This window comes from Pundamilia nyererei, unplaced genomic scaffold, assembly GCF_000239375.1.
Source record: "Pundamilia nyererei isolate P.nyererei 1_Seehausen unplaced genomic scaffold, PunNye1.0 scaffold00215, whole genome shotgun sequence".
Lineage (NCBI taxonomy): Eukaryota > Metazoa > Chordata > Actinopteri > Cichliformes > Cichlidae > Pundamilia > Pundamilia nyererei.
Window position 1 is genome coordinate 174,806 of NW_005187616.1, and position 20,922 is coordinate 195,727.

Genomic DNA, 20,922 nt, shown 5'->3' on the forward strand with positions numbered 1-20,922 from the left:
AAATAGCTAAAACTAAAAACTACTTCCAAAAACATTCAGCTTTGATATTAATGAGTTTTTTGGGTTCATTGAGAACATGGTTGTTGTTCAATAATAAAATGATTCCTCAAAAATACAACTTTCCTAATAATTCTGCACTCCCTGTATAAAGTCGCATCTTCAACTCTACGCACGGGGTTTAAAGAAGATGTAGTTCTTAAACTTGTTGACAAAAGATCTGTTCATACGTGTTTTGCTAATTGTTGCTCAGTAATATTAAGCTTTGAAACTAAAAGTTAAGGTTTCTACTAAAGAAATTTCCCTGGGAAGCAGAAACCTGTTGAGCTCTATCATTTCCACCAGAAGTTCCCGAATTCCAGCGATAGATTATTTCCCCCCTTTCCCCTTTTGTTGAACTGTATATGTTACTATATATGCAATACATATATGTAATACGTCTTTGCTCAGGAGCTAGTATTTTCTGAAGATTAACAACCTTCCCGTGTTAACAACTAATGCTAAGTGGTCATGCTTTTTAATCTTGCAATTTTTTAATGCTCTACATTTCTGAGAAACCACTACTAAAAGCAGGATTTGTTTTTAGTGTCTGACAATAATTGAAAATAATTAGCCAGGGGGATTTTGTGTTTGGACTAACAAGAAAGTCGAAGCTTCTGAGGTTGTTAGGTCAGAATTTGAGACAATTTCCCAAATTAATTTTAGTTTAATCAGTTTAACTTGCTGGAGGAACCTTTACCCTGGGGAAGGTCCCTGGACGTTAGTTCCTGGGTGTTTTGGGAACTTTCTCTGGAAATGTGCTTTTTAGAAGCTTTTATAGTTAAACGTGAACATGATTGGGTTTTTGGGAGTAATGCCTAACCTTTGACCTGTGTATTTTGTACCCTCCATGCTTCAGTTGACCACACTGGTAAGTCTTGGCCTTGTTTCCCAGAGTGCTTTGTGTAAAAAGCCTCCTCAGCATTGTGATGTGACTACAGATTATACATACACAGCTGTGGTCAAAAGTTTCCATAAACTCATCATGGGCAGGAATGTCAAAGTAATCTTGGGCTTGAGAGGTGGTGTAGTGGCATAAGGTTGGAAAGCCTCACATTTACTCCTCCAAACACACATATTGTCATTGTGGCCAAATAGCGGTGTTCATTTTAGAGCTGGGGCTTCGTTGTGGGTTGGTACCCTCTCAATCCAAGGTGGTGTAAAGCTCTAGATAGTTTATTAAAAGCCCAAAATTACTCTGGTTTTTCATGCACATAAACTTCTGACGACATCTGTAGTCTAGCACATACCACAGACCTACAGTACGGCCCCACATTTTAAGCTTCAGGCACCGTCTGCTGTGCTGTTTAAGGTCTGAACTGGAGCTTGTAGATACAAACAGGTGTTGAATTACTAATGACCTTCTATTCAGGAAGACAGCTGCCAACTTTTGATGGGATACAGCCACTGATACCTTGGTGAGGCCTGGTTGATTCAAATACCATACTCGGGTACAATTGTATGTACTTGTATTTTTATTTCCCATCACACATTATACCAATCAGACCCATCAGATGGTTTGAAGTCATCCTGGAAACTATTTGGAGAAGGGCTGGTTCTTTGATATAATGATTAGCAGGCGATTGAACCATCTGTCTGTCACTGCTTTTCATGGGCCACTTCAACCAATCATGTCACGACAGATATGATGCCACCCACAACATTTATCTGCTGTTATATGCTGTCGTTAAAAACAGGTTGAAGTTTACAGATCCATTTGTGATCCAGCTGCCATGGAAAGCAAAGGCTATACTTTCATTAGCTGAACGGAACATTGGGCTGCAGCTTTGATCTTGCTGCCAATATTTAATGATCAAAGACGCCGATCCACTCCTACCCCTGGATAGCCCTGTTGGTGGGATTGGTCAGTTGCAATTCTGGTCCCAGAGAAACATAAATGTGATACCATAGGAAGACCACTTATGTGGCAATGTCAGATAAAATATCAGATAGAAGATTATGACACTAGTGGGTTCCGACTAAAAAAACGCTTCAAGAGCTGTACACGCCCACCACCGACCCCAACCACCTCCTGCCAGCTCTGATGCAGCTTGAATTATTAATAACCAAGGTTACATCTGTGCATAAGTGAATGTTTTTCAGAACCGCCAACATGTCTGCACTTACTGAAGATTAAGCATCTGCAGTGAACTGGTGTTTACGCATAGCGTATCAGAGGAATTTGGAGGAATGTTTCCCCATTAAAAAAAAACTTATTTTAGAAGCAAAGATAACCTTTGGTATTAAGAGTAAACTATGGATAAATTCAAGACAAAAATGACAGCAAATTACCTTTTGTTAAACTCCCTTTGTTCAGAGAGATTAATAACACCTTTCGTACAATTGGACTCTTAAATGTAGGATAATAAACAGTGTGGGATATTCCTTTTAATGTGTTGGTCACAGTTGTCTTTTTATCACCTTGTATCCAGGTGCTCGGATCGAGGAGTTCATCTATGACAAGCTGGACAAGAAGCTTCCCTCCAGGACGACCAACGCGGAGCTGCTGGGTCAGTACATGCTGGACGCCGCCATCGAATTCGGTTCAGACACGCCATACGGTGAGTGGACCTGCAGCTGAAACTGACACTGCTGCAGCTAATGACTCATGAAGCTCTAAATGCTCCTCTGAAGCAGCTCTCTTTCTGTTAGCAGTTAAAGAGCACACCATTTTACAACATTTTTGAGAAAACAAAAAGAAACTGTGGATGTGGATGCTGCTTAAACAGCTAAAACACACTTTAGTCCAAATTGTATTTAAAAACCGATTTGATTGTTTTGTCTCCATCAAACCTGTGGTTTGAACCTGAGTGTGCTGCTGTGCTGTTGTAACTGTAGGCAAGACCCTGATCACAGTAGCGGAATACCAGAAGAGGCTCGGAGGAGCCGAGCGCGAGTTCCTCCACACTTCAGCCGTCACTTTCCTCTCACCTCTGCGCAACTTCCTGGAGGGAGACTGGAGGACCATATCAGTGAGTGTGTAGTATGAAAATATGGTAGTATATTTAAATACAGACGTGCTGATACAAAATAGGAATGAAGTCTTTGCAGCTGTAAGCATCCTTATTACATCCTTTAGGAAAGCAAAAGAGAAAGTGCCATCCCAGAATTCACAGCATCATTAAAAACAACAGTGATGTGTCGGTCGCGAATGAAACTGCTCTTAGAGCCAGCTCTTTGAAGTGAATGACGCGAGCCGTGGGTTGTTTTTTTTTTTTTTTTCCTCTCACCCTCTCTCTCGCACTTTTTTCCGCTTCACTCTGTATGTGAGCCTTGTGCTTGCGCTGGGCAGAGGGGGGAGGGGCGGTAATTACACTCGCAGTAGCACAGGAACAGAGCGGGAGGGAGAGAGAGAGAAAGAGAGGCAGGAACAACAACGTCACATTAGAAAGGTATAGTAATCATCCACAACTATTTTCAGTTGCGGATGATAAAGGATTCAGAAAGTTTATTCATGTAGGTCCATATGACAGAGAATATGGATCTTCTTTTTGTTTTCATATTTTAATTTATATTTAATTGTGTTATGGTTTGCAGTGTTTTGTGTTGTTTCAGTTTAAATTTGTAAAAGGAAAAAGCTGAAAATTTAAATAGTTAAAAGTTGAAATGTGAATAGTTGGTTTTTGTATTATATGATTTATTTATTACATTTTATGTGGAGTGAATAAATAAAAGTATATTTACGGTGGCCCCTACAGACAAAGCACATACAAAACACAACAGAAGTGCTCCAGGATGCTGGGCGCAGTGTTGAGCTTTTGTTACCTGGTGGCTACACAAGCCAGCAAGTACCAACGACCGGATTTGGTGTGTGGTAGTAACATGTAAATGAGCATTTTTTTATTCTATTTTTTGTATATATATGAGTGCTTGTGTATAAATACACAAACAATACACACATACTTTCAATTGTGTTATTTAAGTGATCTAGGTAGCTCTGTTTAGGAAGTTCAGTTAACTCTAGGAATGTGTTTTGGAGTTTGCGTGTGCTTTGTCTCTAGGGGCCACCGTATATATTTATATATAAATAAAACCACGTTTTTTTAGATTAGTAATTCCTTTTGTGCATAATTTCATATTGTTGTTAATAATAAATTAATGAAAGCAACAAAACAACCTGAAGAGCCGGTTGGGAGTCGAAAGAGCCGGCTCTCTAAAAAGAGCCGGAAATCCCATCACTAAAAAACAAACAGTCAACATGGCTGTGTGGTGAATATCATGAAAATGTTCATTAATAGTGTGTTTTTCATTTAATGCCATAACCTGCTGATATGTTTGAACCTTTAAAACCGCAGCTGAACTCTGACCTTTACACAGCTGCAATAACAGATGAGTAGGTTTCAGTGACAGCGTTGGCATGCATGATGATCTCAAGCATACCTGAAGTGAGAATTTGGACTTAGAGATACTGACAAAGTTTAACTTGTAATTTGCACTTATTGGAAATCTCAGCAAGTCTCAAAATGTTAAAAATCGCAGTAATATCATATTGTGATTTGTGATAATATCGTATCGTATTGAGAGCAGTCAGACTCTCTGGGCAGCAAACCTCTCCTTTCCTCTGTCCTGACCAGTTCTTCTTCACATTTTTCCCTAACCTCATGACTTTTTCCACAAAAAAAGAGTGACTGGGAAAGGGAAAGTGGGAAAGGAAAGCAATACATAGGAAAAAGTGCTTACCAAAATAAAGCGGGAAGCTGAAAGAAAGAAGAAAATGTTCCTAACGCAAAGATAAAGAAGGGAAAGAATATCAGTAAAAATAAAATGGTGATCAAAACACAAATCCTGAACTCAGAGTCAGAGTGATGTACTGGAGGTCTTCAGGGTGATGACGTGTTGCACAGGTTTGCTGCAGGTTTGATCCTCGCAGTTGTTCCTGAATGAATCATTTTTCTTCCTCGTGCAGAAAGAGAGGCGGCTGCTGGAGAATCGCCGGCTGGATCTGGACATCTGTAAGGCACGCCTGAAAAAAGCCAAGCTGGCAGAAGCCAAAGCGGCGGTGAGATCAAATTTCAACAGTTCTTCTTCTACCCTAAGATCAGAAACCATCAGAGCACAGCCAGACTCAGACAGCTTTAAGTGAAGTCAGTCAGGTGCTCATTTTGTTCTTGTTTTGGTCACATGTTCAGAGTGCATGTGAGCAGATTCACCTCTGACATGTTGGAGAGCTTACTGGCTGGCTGCGCTGCTTGTCGCATGTTTGTCAGATTCATGAAGGAAAAGTTCCTAACGCTTCTTTATGCACCAACTCTGCATGGAAATATTACAAACAGTCTTTTGGTTTAGTCTTTAAAAACTCCAACAGATGCAGTGGACGCCTCGTTAGCAGACGGGTTGATGGCTGCTCTGTTAACACTCGTAGAGCAGCAGATGTCTCAGCCATGACCGGATTATCAGAACTAAAGTCCAGTTCAGTGATCACTGGGAGCCTTCAGAGTTCATCTGTTCACCATCGCATTGATTTTAAAGCGATTTAATCTAACACAGCTACCTCAGATTATCCTATGCATGCAGAAATGTAAGAAAACAAACACGGTAAACCTGATATTAGTTGATGCTGGTGAGCTATCTCAGACGCCTGTGGTACCAACAACTCTGAATCAGGAACAGCAGGGGGCGCCCTGCAGGGGGGTTAGTAATCTTTTACATCACAAGAGACATTTTATGGGGATTTTTGATCCTCAAAAATCTTAATGGGGCCACAAAACATATTTAAGCTTAAAAATGGAAGGTCCAATCAATTCAATCAATGTCATTGATAGGTGTTAGCAATTCAGATATTTTAACACAAGATACTTTAAGTTCAATTTTATTTCTACAGCATATTTAAAAGCAACAAAGTTGATGGAAGTTCTTTACAAGTTAGTTTAAAACAAACAAGAAAAAACCATAGACCAATAAATAAATATTATAAAGTAAGCCGTGAAAACAAACAATAAATTTAACTTACAACAAGCTAAAAAAAGACACTACAAGATAAAAAAAAAAGCCAGGTGGGACTCAACGTGAAACTTAATTTAAAGCAAAGGTAAACGAAGTGAATTTGAAGACAGGATTTAAAAGAATCTCCAGCACAAATATGAAGTTTCAGGTTATTCCAGAGTCTCAGGGCTTCAACTCGAGACCTCAGCAGCCAGAGGAACTTTAGCTGCTTTATATCTAGAAACCTGAACAGAGGTAGAGTCGGTGTAAACCTGCTAAAACCGCAGTGATGCGATCATGTTTCTAACACCTGTTAAAAGATGAGCAGCAGTATTTTGGACAAACTACAGATGAGTTTTCAAGACACACCTGTAGAGAATTACAGGCATGAATGAGGTTTTTCATGGAGGACGATAGGATTTCTAAAATTATAGAAGCTGAAAAACTTCTATTTCCAATAAAACACAAAATTTTTAAAGTGGAAGAAAAATCTACCAGCATGATCAGACCTTCCTCTGTTTGTGAAAAAAAAATCAAATCAAAAGTGTCCTTTTAGTAAACTTTAAAAAATAAAACCACACAGCAGCTTTAAAAGGAGATAAATTATTCACTGTGACGTCTCTTTGGGGTCAGCAGGGGTCACAGGTTAAATGCTGTGGATGCTTCCAGCTTCAGGCTCAATGATCCGCTCTCGTTGTGGTTGCTTTGTGCTTCCTGCTAACATGTTTTTCTTTGTCTGCTCATGGTTTGTAACTGCATGACAACCTGTGTTTGTTTCCTCCTCCTTGCTCTCCTTTGCTGTAGGCTACACCTGATTTTCAGGAGACTCGGCCTCGAAATTATGTTCTTTCTGCCAGTGCATCAGCGGTAAGAGAAACGAGCAGCACCGCAGAGCTCATGGCTCACATGACAATCAAGAAACTGCATTTTTAACATGTCATATGCAAACAACTCCATAAGAAGCTAACAGCAGCATCTTTAAGTCTGACTGGCAGCTGAAGCTGTTAACACAGGCTTGTTTAACAACTGGGTTTCCATTTACCATCAACCTGTTTATGTATTTTCTTTGGTTTTACTTATTATCAAAAATGTAGTTTTTCTTTCTTTTTATATTAAAATATACTAATTTCATGGCAATCACAAATGAACAAAGTGAACCGGAGGTGAGGACAGTGGGGGAAAAACAGCCGTATGATTTTTCTAAAAAAAAAAAAACCAAAATGCAACAATTTCTGCATATGTTGGAAATATATGAAAATGGATTTTTAATTGTATTTTTATTTATTTTCTTTTTGAGAAAGCAACCTCACTAGTCAAATAAACAAAAATAGCCTGAGGTGAGGAAAGTGAGCCGTCGTTAAAAAAAGAGCCAGGCTGTCACATTAAATATGAATTTATAATTAATGACTCATCAGGTTACACAAAGGTTACATTGACAAACAGAAAAAAGCCAAATGAAATCAATTGTATCCATAATGTAGGTGCAGAAACGTAAAAGTCTGATTTACTCTCTTAGTTTTAAATTATCATTATCATTATTGTTATTAATGATAATGATAATAACAACAATGAAACAAGCCTTGTTCTGATGGAGGTTTCTTCCTATTAAAAGGGAGTTTTTCCTTCCCACTCTCGCCAAAGTGTTGCTCATGGTGGGTGATCTGATTGTTGCGGTTTCTCCGTATTAATGTGTCTTTAATTTACAGTGTAAAGAACGTCGAGGCCGCTGTTATTGTGGTGAAATAAAACGGAAATGAACTATCACTCCCCTGATACTAGTACTGCTACTGTTATTAGTGCTGCTACTGCTTCTGCTACCAGTCTTGCTATCAATATGATTTCAGCTACTGTAAAATAGAATTTCCCAATAATGGGCAGAAATACTATTTATTATTCTTTTTTATTATTATTATTTATGTATTCTTTTTTTTTTTTTGCTTGCTTGAGAAAAGGAAACCCAATAAGCTAAAGGTTTTGTGTTTCACTGCTTCAGTTTTTTTTAATGGTTCTCAGATGTATTAAAAAACTGTTCAAATCAAAATGTAGTTTTGCCACAGCTGTATTAGCGAACACTGCAGGCTGCTGCTGTCACTAACAATTTGCTGCTTAAATGAAAGTTAAATAAACAGAAAAGGGGAAAAAAAATCTAATTTCATTACCAGGATCTCAGATTTTTAATCTGAGCAGCATTTTTCTGCAAATCGCACTCAAAAAGTTTTGTTTTTTTTTTTAGACTGAAACGCACACGTGACAGCTTTTTAACCCAGTGAGATCCTGACCTGTTGTTTTTAGAGGACAACACAAGAGTTTATTTCTTTACTTCTGCTGGAACGTTTATAATTTCAAAGAAAGCTCAGGGATGAACAATAGGAAGGTATAAAAATGAAAACACAACACAGCATGTAATCTAAACCTGGCCGTGTCTTCTCAGAAGAAAAGCTGTTTACAGAAGTCTGTGAGCACAGATGAGGAACACAAAGATCTGAAAGTGAGATTTGTTTTATCTCAGCTGAACCCATCAGGGCTCTGGAGTTTACACTTCACTGGCTCCTTTATTTTGTGCTAACACCTAGAAAATAAAAAGTTGTCAGATTGCAGATTTCACAGCATGAGTGATCTTTCAGGGCTGTGTTTTGAATGTTTAGTCAAGCATGTCGTGTTAGCCATGAGATAACCGTGTTTGTGCATGACGTGTTACAGATGACACAAGCATGTTTGAGCATGGTTATTATTGTTTAGTTTTGGCTCTGATGCTTTTTAAATGAGGCCTTGTTGAAGTTTATTGTATGTCCATGTGAAATAAAACAAAAACGGCAGCTTCAGCTCAAACAGAAACACCGCTCAGCAGAACCTGGAAGAAGCATGGACTTTTATTTTGAAAAATCACTGTAATTCATTGGAGTCATAAGTTCTTAATTATTTTTATGATCAAATCACATTCCCTGATAAATACAGTCCCTGGGATCCTTGTCACTTTATATTCAACTATCTTGTATTTGTAACCTGCCTGATTTTTATGGCTTCACTTACGATCGTGGCTCAAGAGTTGGGAGTTCGCCTTGTAATCGGAAGGTTGCTGGTTCGAGCCCCGGCTTGGACAGTCTTGGTTGTTGTGTCCTTGGGCAAGACACTTCACCCGTTGCCTACTGGTGGTGGTCAGAGGGCCCGGTGGCGCCAGTGTCCGGCAGCCTCGCCTCTGTCAGTGCGCCCCAGGGTGGCTGTGGCTACAATGTAGCTTACCATCACCTGTGTGTGAATGGGTGGATGACTGGATATGTAAAGCGCTTTGGGTCCTTAGGGACTAGTGAAGCGCTATATAAATACAGGCCATTTACCATTTATTTTACCATAAAATTAAAATATCCTTAAAGAGCCTCTGTGCAAAGCCTCAGTTCATGCTCAGTCTGAAACAAGCCTTTTTAGCTCCTCCCCCTTTCAGAGGGCTTTCTTCTGATTTAAGCAGAAGTGGTTGGAGCTTCAAATACCTGGTTTAGAGTCGACTGAAACCTGAGGTTATACCTTCATGTTGTTATTTATTGGCCGTGTTTAATATTAGTGCTGGAAATGTATGTGACAGGAAATAATCTGTTATGTTATTTCAGACAGTTACAGTGTTTATGCAGCGTATGATTTTTTATTTATTTTTGATTTTTTGACCCCCTCTGTGGTTTCATTAAACCAGCTGCAGAGCGGCTGGGAGAGCTGGGACGTGGAGCCCGACCCGGTCGTGTCAGAGCAGAGGAAGGTTGGACACGTGGAGAGACTAGAAGTCCCGTGTTTGTTTAGTAGTTTGGGTAGAAAAGACATGTTTTTTAGGGTGTTTCATGGTTATTTCCCCCCCTGTTTAGAATTCACAGTTGTTTTGTTCCCTCCCTTTGTTATTTTTAGAGCGCACAGAACACAGAGATAAACTAGGCATTGGTTAGGACACTCTCAGAAGATCAGATTTTAGGAAATTCACTGATTACTTTTGCAGATTGAATCAGCAAACTAGACCAAAGAGATGTCACACAGTTTCCACTGGAGACTTTTCTGGTAAATTTGGGAAATAAATTAACTTTATAAAAATCTGTGAAGCTGGAGAAATGCAATAAATTGTATTCTTTGTGTGACACAAGATAGGAAGGACCGTACCTTTTATTCACAAAAAGAGCCTCAAGGTTACCGTTTCATTCATCCCAAATGGACAGGGGAATTTTTTATTTTAATGTTAATAACATTATAACAGACATGCAGTGTTTTAAAAAAATATATCATAGCCTCTTTAAATTTTTCACATTCAGACCAACACGTTGTTCAAAATGTTTTACAAATAAAAATCTGTGTGGCCTGCGTATGTATTCAGGCCCCTTTACTCTAACAGCCCTAAATAAAAGAGGTCGTCTAATAAATAAACAGAGTCCAGAGTATGTCCTTTAATCTCAGTCTAAATACAGAACACGGTTCTGTGACAGCCTCAGAGGAACATTAGAGAACAAACTGCATCGTGAAGACCAAAGAACTCACAATTTTTCACATAAACTAGTATAAACCTGCACACAGGGATACACATCTACATTTAGGATGGTTAAACATGAAGTATCTGTCCATAAAGTCTTTTCAAAGCGAAAGATGCTCCCTCCCTGCTACAATACTGCATGTTTACCACCGGGGGGCGCAGCTCCACACTAGTTCCTCCAGTCTTCAGCATCTGCAGAATGCAGAGTAAAGGTCGTGTGAAGTTCAGCAGCAGCTGCAAGAGGCGCTGTGTTTACAGTGCATTTGAGGTCATGCTTTCCCTTTACTCAGCATCTCCTGTAACTCAGGTTCACTCAGTGAAATGATGCGTTTGAGTCTTAATTATAAACATTAGCACAGTTTATATCGCATGCTGTCGTCATAGCCCGGGTAGAAGGGCATGAATTTGGGATCATTTCACAGGGAGACCAGATCCCAACGAACCAAAAAGTGTTTGTAAAGCAAAGTGTGTAAAGGTCGCTAATGCAGGGTTTGGCATTACTAACACAAACAAAAAACTGCTTTTATTTGATTTAAATGTTTCCTTTCTGTTGTGGAATTGTTCAGCAGCGGGGTTTCCCCTGTGATTTCTGCTTTCAATGCAAACAACAAAAAGCAATTTGTTGTTTCTCATTTGGAAGGTGACTCACACGATTTTATCCTTTCCCTTTGTAATCCATCTCTAAGTGCTTGATTCATCATGTCCATATCCTTATTGCCATTTATAAGCACAGACATGTTTATACAGCTATTGTTACACCATGTGCAGCTGCCACTGCTATCAGTCACAGTAATATATCTGGGTTTTTTTTTATAAATAGCATGCTAAGGAAGAGTAAGCTATATAAATGATGAATGAAGCACTTGCTAATACCTCAATACTCTGACGTCATTATAAAGTGCTGCCAAGCTGTTTATTCTGCGCATTAGTAGATTTGTTTAGGCACAGAGGGCCAAAGGGTTTGTGGGAATGTAATGCAGGCTCGACCCCAAGTAAAAGATGGGATGTTCTGAGAAGATAGAAGTTAAAGTTAAGTGGGCTAAATAAACTTAATTAAAGTATACTTTTCTTCCATAGTTTGTGCCTAAAAATTGCCAATAAAAATTACTTTAAATCCACCTTAAATCTACCCTGATGGCTGCTTTCCCCCTTCCCTGTGTGAAACTAAAGCCCTAATGTAGATTTAGTTGTGTCTACCAAGATAATCTGCTCTTCCTGACTTTTTCTTTCTTTCTGTCCTTGCCACACTCGTCTCAGCTGCTCAGTGAGGAAGTGGACAAAGTGAGTACCGTCACCAGCAGGAAGCGCTCTCTAGATTTAAAGCATGACTCGTGTTGTCAGCTTCCTTCCTTCCTCTCGTCTTGTTTTCCAGGCAGAACACGAGCTTCGCGTAGCCCAGACGGAGTTCGATCGCCAGGCTGAGGTCACCAGGCTGCTGCTTGAAGGCATCAGCAGCACACATGTGAGTCACCGCAGGCCAGTCACCCCACTGGGCTCCTGTTAAAGGCCTGGCGGTGTAAATCACTTGAATGTTTTTGTCAAAATATTGCAGATGAACACATGGGAACCAAATCATGTTATTCTCACGGTGATCTTAAATTGGTTTTAAATAAGCTTGAAATGAAATGCATGAAGGCAGACAGCTTTTAGGTGCCAGATAAAGCTTTGTTGATGTTTATCTGGATTTTTATCCAGTCGATGGTGCTGAGAAACTTTTATGTGAGCCCACCCTTCAGGCGGAGAGGTTTGTGTGGGAGTTTGGGAGCATTTCAGTGGCCTGACGTCATCTTTGTGTCTGTGTGTTTATATTGTAATATATGTGTTTATTTTTAATAAAAGTACACACACACACACACACACACACACACACACACACACACACACACACACACACACACACACACTTGTTTTCATATCTTGGTGTGGACATCTAATTGACATAATGCTTTCTCTAGCCACTTACCCTAACCCTTAGCATAAACCTGATCATAAACTAACTGTAACCCTGAAACTAAAACCACATTTTGAGCCTCAAAAATGCCTTCAAATTCGTGCGGACGGGCATTTTGTCCCCACAAGTATTGTGGCATGCCAATTTTCACAAAGACTTCTAAACCAGTACACACACATACACACACTCTCACTAACACAAACACACTCACACCTCATTGTTTCCAGATGACCAGCTTGTAGATATGTCTCAGTATTACAGTATGAGTGGAAACATACGAAACACATCGGTGGTAACAATGTTTCAGTATCATCACAGCTTCATCTCTCAGGTGTGCGACACTCATTAAGCATAATTTAAAATGCCGGCTGACTGCTCGATAAGACACTCACCGCTGTTTTGCACAGACAACAGGGAAACACAAGCGATATTTTTCCCAGCATGCCCTTCCAACATAACCATTTTCCTTTTGAACCATTACCAGTTTATGCAGTATACATTTTCCTTATAATCAAAAGTAAAAAAAAAAAAAAAGAGCCGTGACTAAAACACACAGGGGGACTCTTTTAATGTGTCCATCCTACTGTAATGCTGTGAATATAAGCATCCTGTGGAATATTATCAGGCCGCCATGATTAAAGCATTTTTGTGCCTTTAATCATGGCACAAAGCTGGGCAGTAAATGGTGACTGTACAGCTTTGATTCTACTGTTTGACTGTCAGTGGTCATTTCTAGAGCTAAATATTTCAGTCCCATCTTCATCCATGAGTGGGAAAACTGGCTGTAAAAGGTGCATGATGATTTATAAAATCTTTGGTGTCCTTCACTCCTGTTGAGTAAATCCTCTCCTTTCTTTTCCCACCAGCTCAACCACCTGCGCTGTTTGCAGGACTTCGCTGAGGCTCAGGCCACATACTACGCTCAGTGTCATCACTACATGCAGGACCTTCAGCGGGAGCTCAACAGGTCGGCATTTATTTGCAGAGACTGCTAGGACTCCCACTGACCGTAATATTTCTTGAATCAGAAACATTTTCACCTTTTCTTGAATTGTTTAAGTTATGGGGAAAGATCAGAGTTAGTCACATCATAAAATACTGAAAATGACCACATAGTCTGGGTCTGGTTATGTGCAGCTGGGAGTTGGTGCAGTCTCTCAAGGACCCATGATGGCTTTGTTTCCAATAATTAACTTGGATCCAATGTCTGACTTATCAGTAAGGCCTTCAACTAAGCAATCACAATGATCAATAGTTCATGACTATGATTTTCTCTGTGTTATTGGAGGGTTTTGACCTTACAATATAAATCACCTCTAAAGGGGAGGATATAGTCACAGAGGTTTTCACACCATCTACAAGCAGAAAACAGGTACCCAGTCACTCTGCCTTAAACACTGAGATTTCTCCTGGGTACCTGAATAATGTTAGCAATAAAAAAACATCCAGAGAAACATCCAGACTCAAAGAGATACCCAAAACTAGTCCAGTCTTTACTGACCTCAGGGTCATCCAAAATGCTGCTACTTACAGGAACTAAAGATATTAGAGTAGAAAGGGATGGTCCCCAAACTCTTCCCACAAAGCTGGGAGCATGAACTTCTCCAAGATATCTTGGTGTGCTGAAGCATCATGAATTCCTTTCACTGAAACTAACCAACTCCTGAAAAACAACCCTCCACCATAATCCAACAAACTTTACACTTGGCACAGTAAAGTCAGACAAGTACTGTTCTCCTCTCAAACGCCAAACCCTGACTTGCCCATCGGATTGCCAGATGGAGACGTGTGATTCATCACTCCCAGTGTTGGGAAGGTTACTTTTAAAATGTATTCCATTACAGAATACAGAATACATGCCCCAGAATGTATTCTGTAACGTATTCCGTTACGTTACTGAATGACAGTAACGTATTCTGAATACTTTGGATTACTTAATATATTATCATGCTTTTTACAACAACGTGAATGTACTATTGCCGTGTGATTTATTACTGTTACTGAAGGTCCGCGACTCCGAACTGTAGTAAAGGGACCTCTGACTAATACGGCGGGGTCCCTGTCGGCTCGTAGCCGAAAAATAGCTTTACTTTGTTGTGTGGGTCAACTTTTCTTGCGAAAGACAGAGAGAGGCGTTGAAAGGCTGCTCCAACGGAACTTATTGTTTTCGGAGGAAAACACGAACACGGTGTACAGTCGAGTCTTAATAGCTTGGCTGAAGTGGTTATTAATATATTTACATGCTTCCAGCTCCCATTTTTCCTCGATGACAACTTGTACCTTTCCACTCCCCTTTTTCTCCCTCCTCGCGCTCACAGACCCATAACATGGCAGTCCATTCTCCCTGCAGCACGGACTACACTGCCCATGATGCTACATTCTTTAGAGCTATGCTTGTAGCGTTCTGCCTGTTAGCTTAGCACAACAACAACGAAAAGGCGCTCTCTCACCCAGGAAACACACAGTCGCAGAGAGAGAGCGTCGCCCTGTAACCATGGCAACCGTAACGCTGCCGCCTGGAACGAAAGAACGTAGCTGTCAAACAAAACAGAAACAGACCTGACCCGCGACAAAATGAAACAGGAAAGTACCGCAGTGTAATCCATTTATTTCATCAAAGTAACTGTATTCTGAATACCACCTTTTTAAACGGTAACTGTAACGGAATACAGTTACTCATATTTTGTATTTTAAATACGTAATGGCGGTACATGTATTACGTTACTCCCCAACACTGATCACTCCAGAGAACACATCTGCACACAGAACAGTGAACACTTTGGTAATGGAAGGGTTGGATACAGCTGGTCACCATGGAAACCAATTCAATAAAGTTCTCTATGCACTGCCCTGGAGCTAATTAGTGATGGGATTTCTAGCTCTTTTTAGAGAACCGTCTGTTTCGGCTCCGAACTGACTCTTCAGGTTGTTTTGTTGCTTTAATTAATTTATTATTAACAATAATATTTAATTATTTACAAAAGGAATTACTAATGTAAAAAAAAGAAGTGGTTTTATTTATATATGTTTATATATAAATATATGCGGTGGCCAATAGCGATTTTTCCTTACTGAGGAATTGGCAACACTGGCTCTAAGAGCCATTTCGTTCGCGACCGACACATCACTAGAGCTAATCTGAGGGGCACATGAAGCTTGGACGTGCACTCTATGTGCCTCAGCACCCATTGACCCCACTTTGAGTTTACATGGCCTACCACTTCATGGCAGAGTTGCTGTTATTTCCACTTTGTTATAATACCACTAACAGCTGACTGTGGAATATTTAGTATTCAGGAAATTTCAAAGCTGGACTTGTTGCACTGGTGAGCTCCTATCATAGTACCACGCTGGAATTCACTGAGCTTCTGTGAGCGACCCATTCATTGACAAATGTTTGTAGAAGCAGTCTACATGCCTTGATGCTTGATTCTATACACCTGTGGACATGGAAGTGATTGAAACACCTGAACGCAATCATTTGGATGACTGAGTAAAAACCTTTGGCAATACAGTGTAGCTTAAAGACCTGAAAATAGCTACTATTTAAACTAAGCACTTTACTCTTCACCTACTTGTAGTAACTTGAGCTAACCTGCATCATCCTTTAGTAATGTCACTCTTTGCCTGTTCAGTCTAATGTCAAAAAGAGTCAAAAGTGGTCCAAATTATTTCCACTGCAGTGAAATGGCCAGAATCTGGAGGCGTTTGTGTCAGTGAAGGTCAGAGGTCACTGAACACACTGCTCTCCGTTTGTTCCCACTGATGTGAAAATGTAAATAAAAGAGCCATGCAGTGTTTTGGAAATCATTAAATGCCAGTATCTGATTAAAAATAAGAGATCATCAAATGACATTAAAATGGAGTGTTTACGTTTGTAAAACGTTTTGAAATATGCCATACTGAGCCAAAAAAACAGAAAGACGTTCCCTCAAGACCAAGTTGGAAAGACTTGATTCATAGTAATCTTGAGATCTGGTTCAAATCTGAAAACTAATACTTGTTGGTTTCAGTATTCAGACAGCATGTGGACTCAATCATATCAGAAACCAGGATGGTGTCAAAACATGTACACGAGGTCCAGACACTGAGCTGCTGTCTTTTTCGTAACCTCCGGTAACATAGTTTAAACTGGAAAAAACTTTTTTTGATGTTGTCTTGTTATGCTTGTTTACATCATCATCAGTGATGCTCGCATTAATGCTGACTCTGGTCTATGAGTTTTAGAGCTCATGCCAAACCATGTAAACAAAACTGCTGCTTTCACTGGACCCCACGTTCATTTAAGCCATAGGTGTCAAACTCTGGCCCGCGGGCCAGATTTGGCCCGCAGCCTAATTACATTTGGCCATACCAAATTATTATTAGAGCTGGCCTACTGGTATTATACAGCTAATATATATATTGTTTAGTATTAAGCTTTGCTTGTTCCATATTCAGTTTTTCAGCAAAACTTGTTTGAGTCCATAAGAAGAGATTCATTCTTAAATCTGGAGGAAGATTTTTTTTTACAATAAATATTGATGTTAGCCCGCGACCTTGTTCCAGTTTTGAATTTTGGCCCACTGTGTATTTGAGTTTGACACCCTGATTTAAGCCATCGTGGGGAAAGTTGTAACTGTGGGGGGGTTACATCTCTTGGCCGGCTTGGGAACACTTCAGTCTCCTCAGAGGAGCTGGAGGATGGAAGATATGAGGAGATTTTGGGGGAATGGCCATCAGCAAAATGTGGTTTTAACATTTTGTACGTATTTCAGCTGCATGACTCCACATCAGAACAGCCCAGCTTCTAAACAGGCCTGCCAGTAAAAAGCAGTGGATCCTGGGGTCGTGTATGAGGTTATGAAGTGAGAGATGAAAGCTTTTTGCTTATAAAACTGTTGCTAAAAGTCCAACTGCCCCCCCCCCCCTGAAATAATTGCATACACTAGAAGAAAAAAAGAAACACCAATAAAGCCTTAAAGTTTTTGAGATTCTTTCAATAAAAATAGGCTTTAAATTATTTTTTGTAAATAATAATTTTTATTTCTTCCTTTTTGGAAGGCATAAAATGTTTGTTTACAGTAAGTAAACCATACCTACCATGTATGTGTCTTCACACAGATGTGCTAATGCTGTCAGTGCACCCCACTCCTCTGCCTCCGTCTGCCCCAACCCTGTGTCCCCCGCCTTTCTGTCTGGACCGGCATCCTCCGGAGCCGCTGTCCCTGCCGCCTCCTCCTCATCCAGCCAGAAGCCGGTCACGCTCGCCATGGAGCAGTCACAGCTGCCCGTCACGGGTGCCAGGAAGGCCAGGGTCCTGTATGATTATGATGCCCACGACACCAGTGAGCTGTCATTGTTGGCTGATGAGGTACAGCAGAGTCAAGCTGAGTCACCACATACACACACTTCACTTCACTTCACTTCACTTGTAAGTGAAGTGTGGCTCCTCAAATGCCTTATTGCTATAGGTCGCCTTTTTTTGGAATCTTTTTGCAGCTTTCAATGTTTCCACACAAAATACAGATATAAGCTGTCCAAAACAATGCAAACTGTTAGTGTTTGTTTCAATGGCATGTGAGACAAACCAGCACCTGCCTTCGTCTCAGACACTCCTGAGCCTAAGGCTACGAGTATGAATAGAAAGAGCGCATGGGCATGTGTAGCATTTTTTTGTGATCCCTTTGAAAACTCATTGGCCTAAAATCCCGACGTCAGGTCAAGACATGATTCTCAACTTTTAAAAAGATATCTATTGACAGGCTGTGAATCCCCCGATTGCAATAGTGCAGTCATTATTATCACGCAGGGTTTGCACTAAAGAGACGGAACTTGAAAGAGTGTTTAATGTCAGATCAGACATTTGTAGTTTAACTTCTAAAGTTCAGGCCACACAAACCACAACCCTATATTTCTGAAAAAGTCCTAAAGAAAAAATGTTGATGTTTCAAAGATTTGAGAGAACAACTTTCCAAAACCTAAAAACCCCTTGGACACGCCGTGACCTTGAACATATTTTTGGTTATTTTTCCAGCAGATGTCGTGGACTGAGCCATGTAGCACCATTTCTGCCTGTCTTTTCTGATTTGGGGTTGAGCATTTTTTTTTTCTCAAATCTCTTTATTTGGTTTTCCAGTGTTCTTTATCATAAAAGGCAACTAAGATTCAAATATAAACGATTACATATATACAATAGAAATTAAACACAGTAAAAAAAAAAAAAAAGGCAACAACAAACAACGTTGGACAGAGGATGCTATTTATCGAACTAACAATGAGGCTCAGTGACCATTTATATCTGTACAGTATTGAAGAAATCTATAAAAGATTGCCAGGTTGAATGGAATTCCTCCAACCTCCCCTTTAGTAGGAGTTTAATTCTTTCCAGCTGCAAGTGTCTCAATACATCTTGTATTAACGCTGATGTGGTAGGAGGCACCTTTTGTTTCCAATTTAGTAGAATCAAACGGCGTGCCAGCAGCGTCCTAAAACGTATCACATTATTTTGGGTGGCTGATAGGTCTACAACAACCGGCTTCACTCCAAATAAAGCACAGATTGGGTCTGGCTTAAGTGGTTTTTTTAGAATTTTAGACAAGATATGAAAGACATTATTCCAATATGTTGCTATACAGGGACAATTCCAAAACATATGCGCCAGTGAAGCAGGTTGCTGTTTACATCTTTCGCAGGACGAGTTTACATTGGGGAATATTTTTGACAGTTTCAACTTTGATAAATGGAGTCTATGTAGCACTTTAAACTGTAAGAGTCCATGACGAATGCAAACAGAGGAAGAGTGTACATTTTCCTGGGCTTTTGTCCATTGATTGTCTGTAATTCTCGTACCAAGGTCACACTGCCAGGCCTCTCTCAGATAGTCAAGTGTGTCAATTCCATCCAGTTGTAACAATGCGTTGTGAATTTTTGTTATTAGTCCTTTCTTGAGTGGATCAAACTGAAATAAGTTATCTAAGGCAGAGTCTGGGGGCCGACCTGGAAAAGATGGAAAAAGCCTCCTTACAAAGCTTCTGCTCTGTAAGTATTTGAAAAAGTCATTACTATGCAAGTCAAATTTTTCTTGCAGTTGCCGGAATGTGGGAAAAACCTTGTTGATGAATAAATCCTTTATTGAGTGCAGCCCATTGTGGTTCCATTGGAGAAATGAAATGTTTGAAAGTGATGGTGTGAATGTTGCGTTATTCATGAGTGGAGTTAGTATGGAAGCTTCCCTCCACCCGAAATGTTTCCTTATCTGTGTCCAGATTTTAATTGTATGAGAGACTACAGGATTTTTAAAGTCATGTTTAGGGATAGGGAGAGCTGAATAGATCATAGCTTCTAATGAGGAGCAGCTTTCATTCTCCATCGTTGTCCAGTCGGCCCCCTTAGTCTGCAACCAAAACGACATGGAACGAACATTACATGACCAATAATACAGACGGAAGCATGGTAACCCCATCCCTCCCTGACATGTCGGTCTCTGTAGGTAGCTTTTCTTGATTCTTGGATTCTTTCTGTTCCATATGAAATAGGATATTAAGGAGTCTAATTTATTAAAACAGGCTTTATTAATCACAATAGGGATACACTGAAATAAAAGGTATTGAAACAACTTGGGTTACCTATTGCTTTAGAGTTGACTGGGAATAGCACACTTTTAGATAAATTCAATTTGTATCCTGACACTTCTCCAAAATTCTGCAAAATTTCCATGATGACTGGGACTGATTTTGCAGGGTTAGAAATATACAGTAGTAAATCATCTGCATAAAGCGAGACTTTATGTTCTGCTTTTCCCCTTCTGATCCCTGTATATTCGTCTGTTGAGCGCAGTAGAAGAGCTAAAGGTTCAATAGCCAACGCAAAAAGCAGAGGTGAAAGAGGACAGCCTTGTCTTGTTGAACGATTCAGATCGAAATAGTCGGAGTGGACATTGTTTGTTTGTACCGACACTTTTGGTTGGATGTATAGTAGTTTAACCAGAGAAATAAATTTAGGGCCAAATCCGAACCTCGACAGGGTCGAGAAGAGATAATCCCACTCGACCCTGTCGAAGGCCTTCTCCGTGTCCAAAGAAAGCAAAATTTCAGGACTAGGATTGTGCTTGTCTTGCGTATAGATAATGTTTAAAAGTCTTCTAATATTAAAAAACAGCTGCCTGTCTTTAACCTGTTAGCAGTCGGACGTACCGCCCACGGTACATTGGATGGTTTAGGGGACTAATTGTAAATTTGTAGGACTGCTAAGGGGTTAATGAATCCTGTTTGGTCCTGAGATATAATTGTTGGCAGAACAGTTTCCAGGCGTGTTGCCAAAATCTTTGCAAGTATCTTATTATCTACATTAATTAAGCTGATTGGTCTATATGAAGCCGGGTCTAAAGGATCTTTTTCTTTTTTATAGATCGAAGAGATGCTTGCCTGATATAAAGTCGGCGGTAGGGCTTTTTTGTCCAGCGCCTCATTATATACTTCTAGTAACAGGGGTGAGATATGGTCTTTAAAGGCCTTGTAAAATTCCGAAGTATAAC

At 40.0% G+C, this 20,922-nt stretch overlaps 1 protein-coding gene across 3 annotated transcripts in view; it reads left to right on the top strand.

The window, feature by feature from the left end:
* sh3glb2b (SH3-domain GRB2-like endophilin B2b) overlaps positions 1-20,922 on the top strand; it is a 64,796-nt gene that overhangs the window by 5,687 nt on the left and 38,187 nt on the right. The window contains exons 3-11 of one of the 3 annotated variants that reach the window (XM_013914675.1): positions 896-907; positions 2,469-2,597; positions 2,875-3,008; positions 4,943-5,035; positions 6,763-6,825; positions 11,714-11,737; positions 11,829-11,918; positions 13,274-13,374; positions 17,511-17,760. In XM_013914675.1, the coding sequence (XP_013770129.1) occupies positions 896-907; positions 2,469-2,597; positions 2,875-3,008; positions 4,943-5,035; positions 6,763-6,825; positions 11,714-11,737; positions 11,829-11,918; positions 13,274-13,374; positions 17,511-17,760 (896 nt within the window). The remainder of the gene's footprint in view (positions 1-895; positions 908-2,468; positions 2,598-2,874; positions 3,009-4,942; positions 5,036-6,762; positions 6,826-11,713; positions 11,738-11,828; positions 11,919-13,273; positions 13,375-17,510; positions 17,761-20,922) is intronic. The other 2 variants (XM_013914677.1, XM_013914676.1) reach the window with 2 other exon arrangements.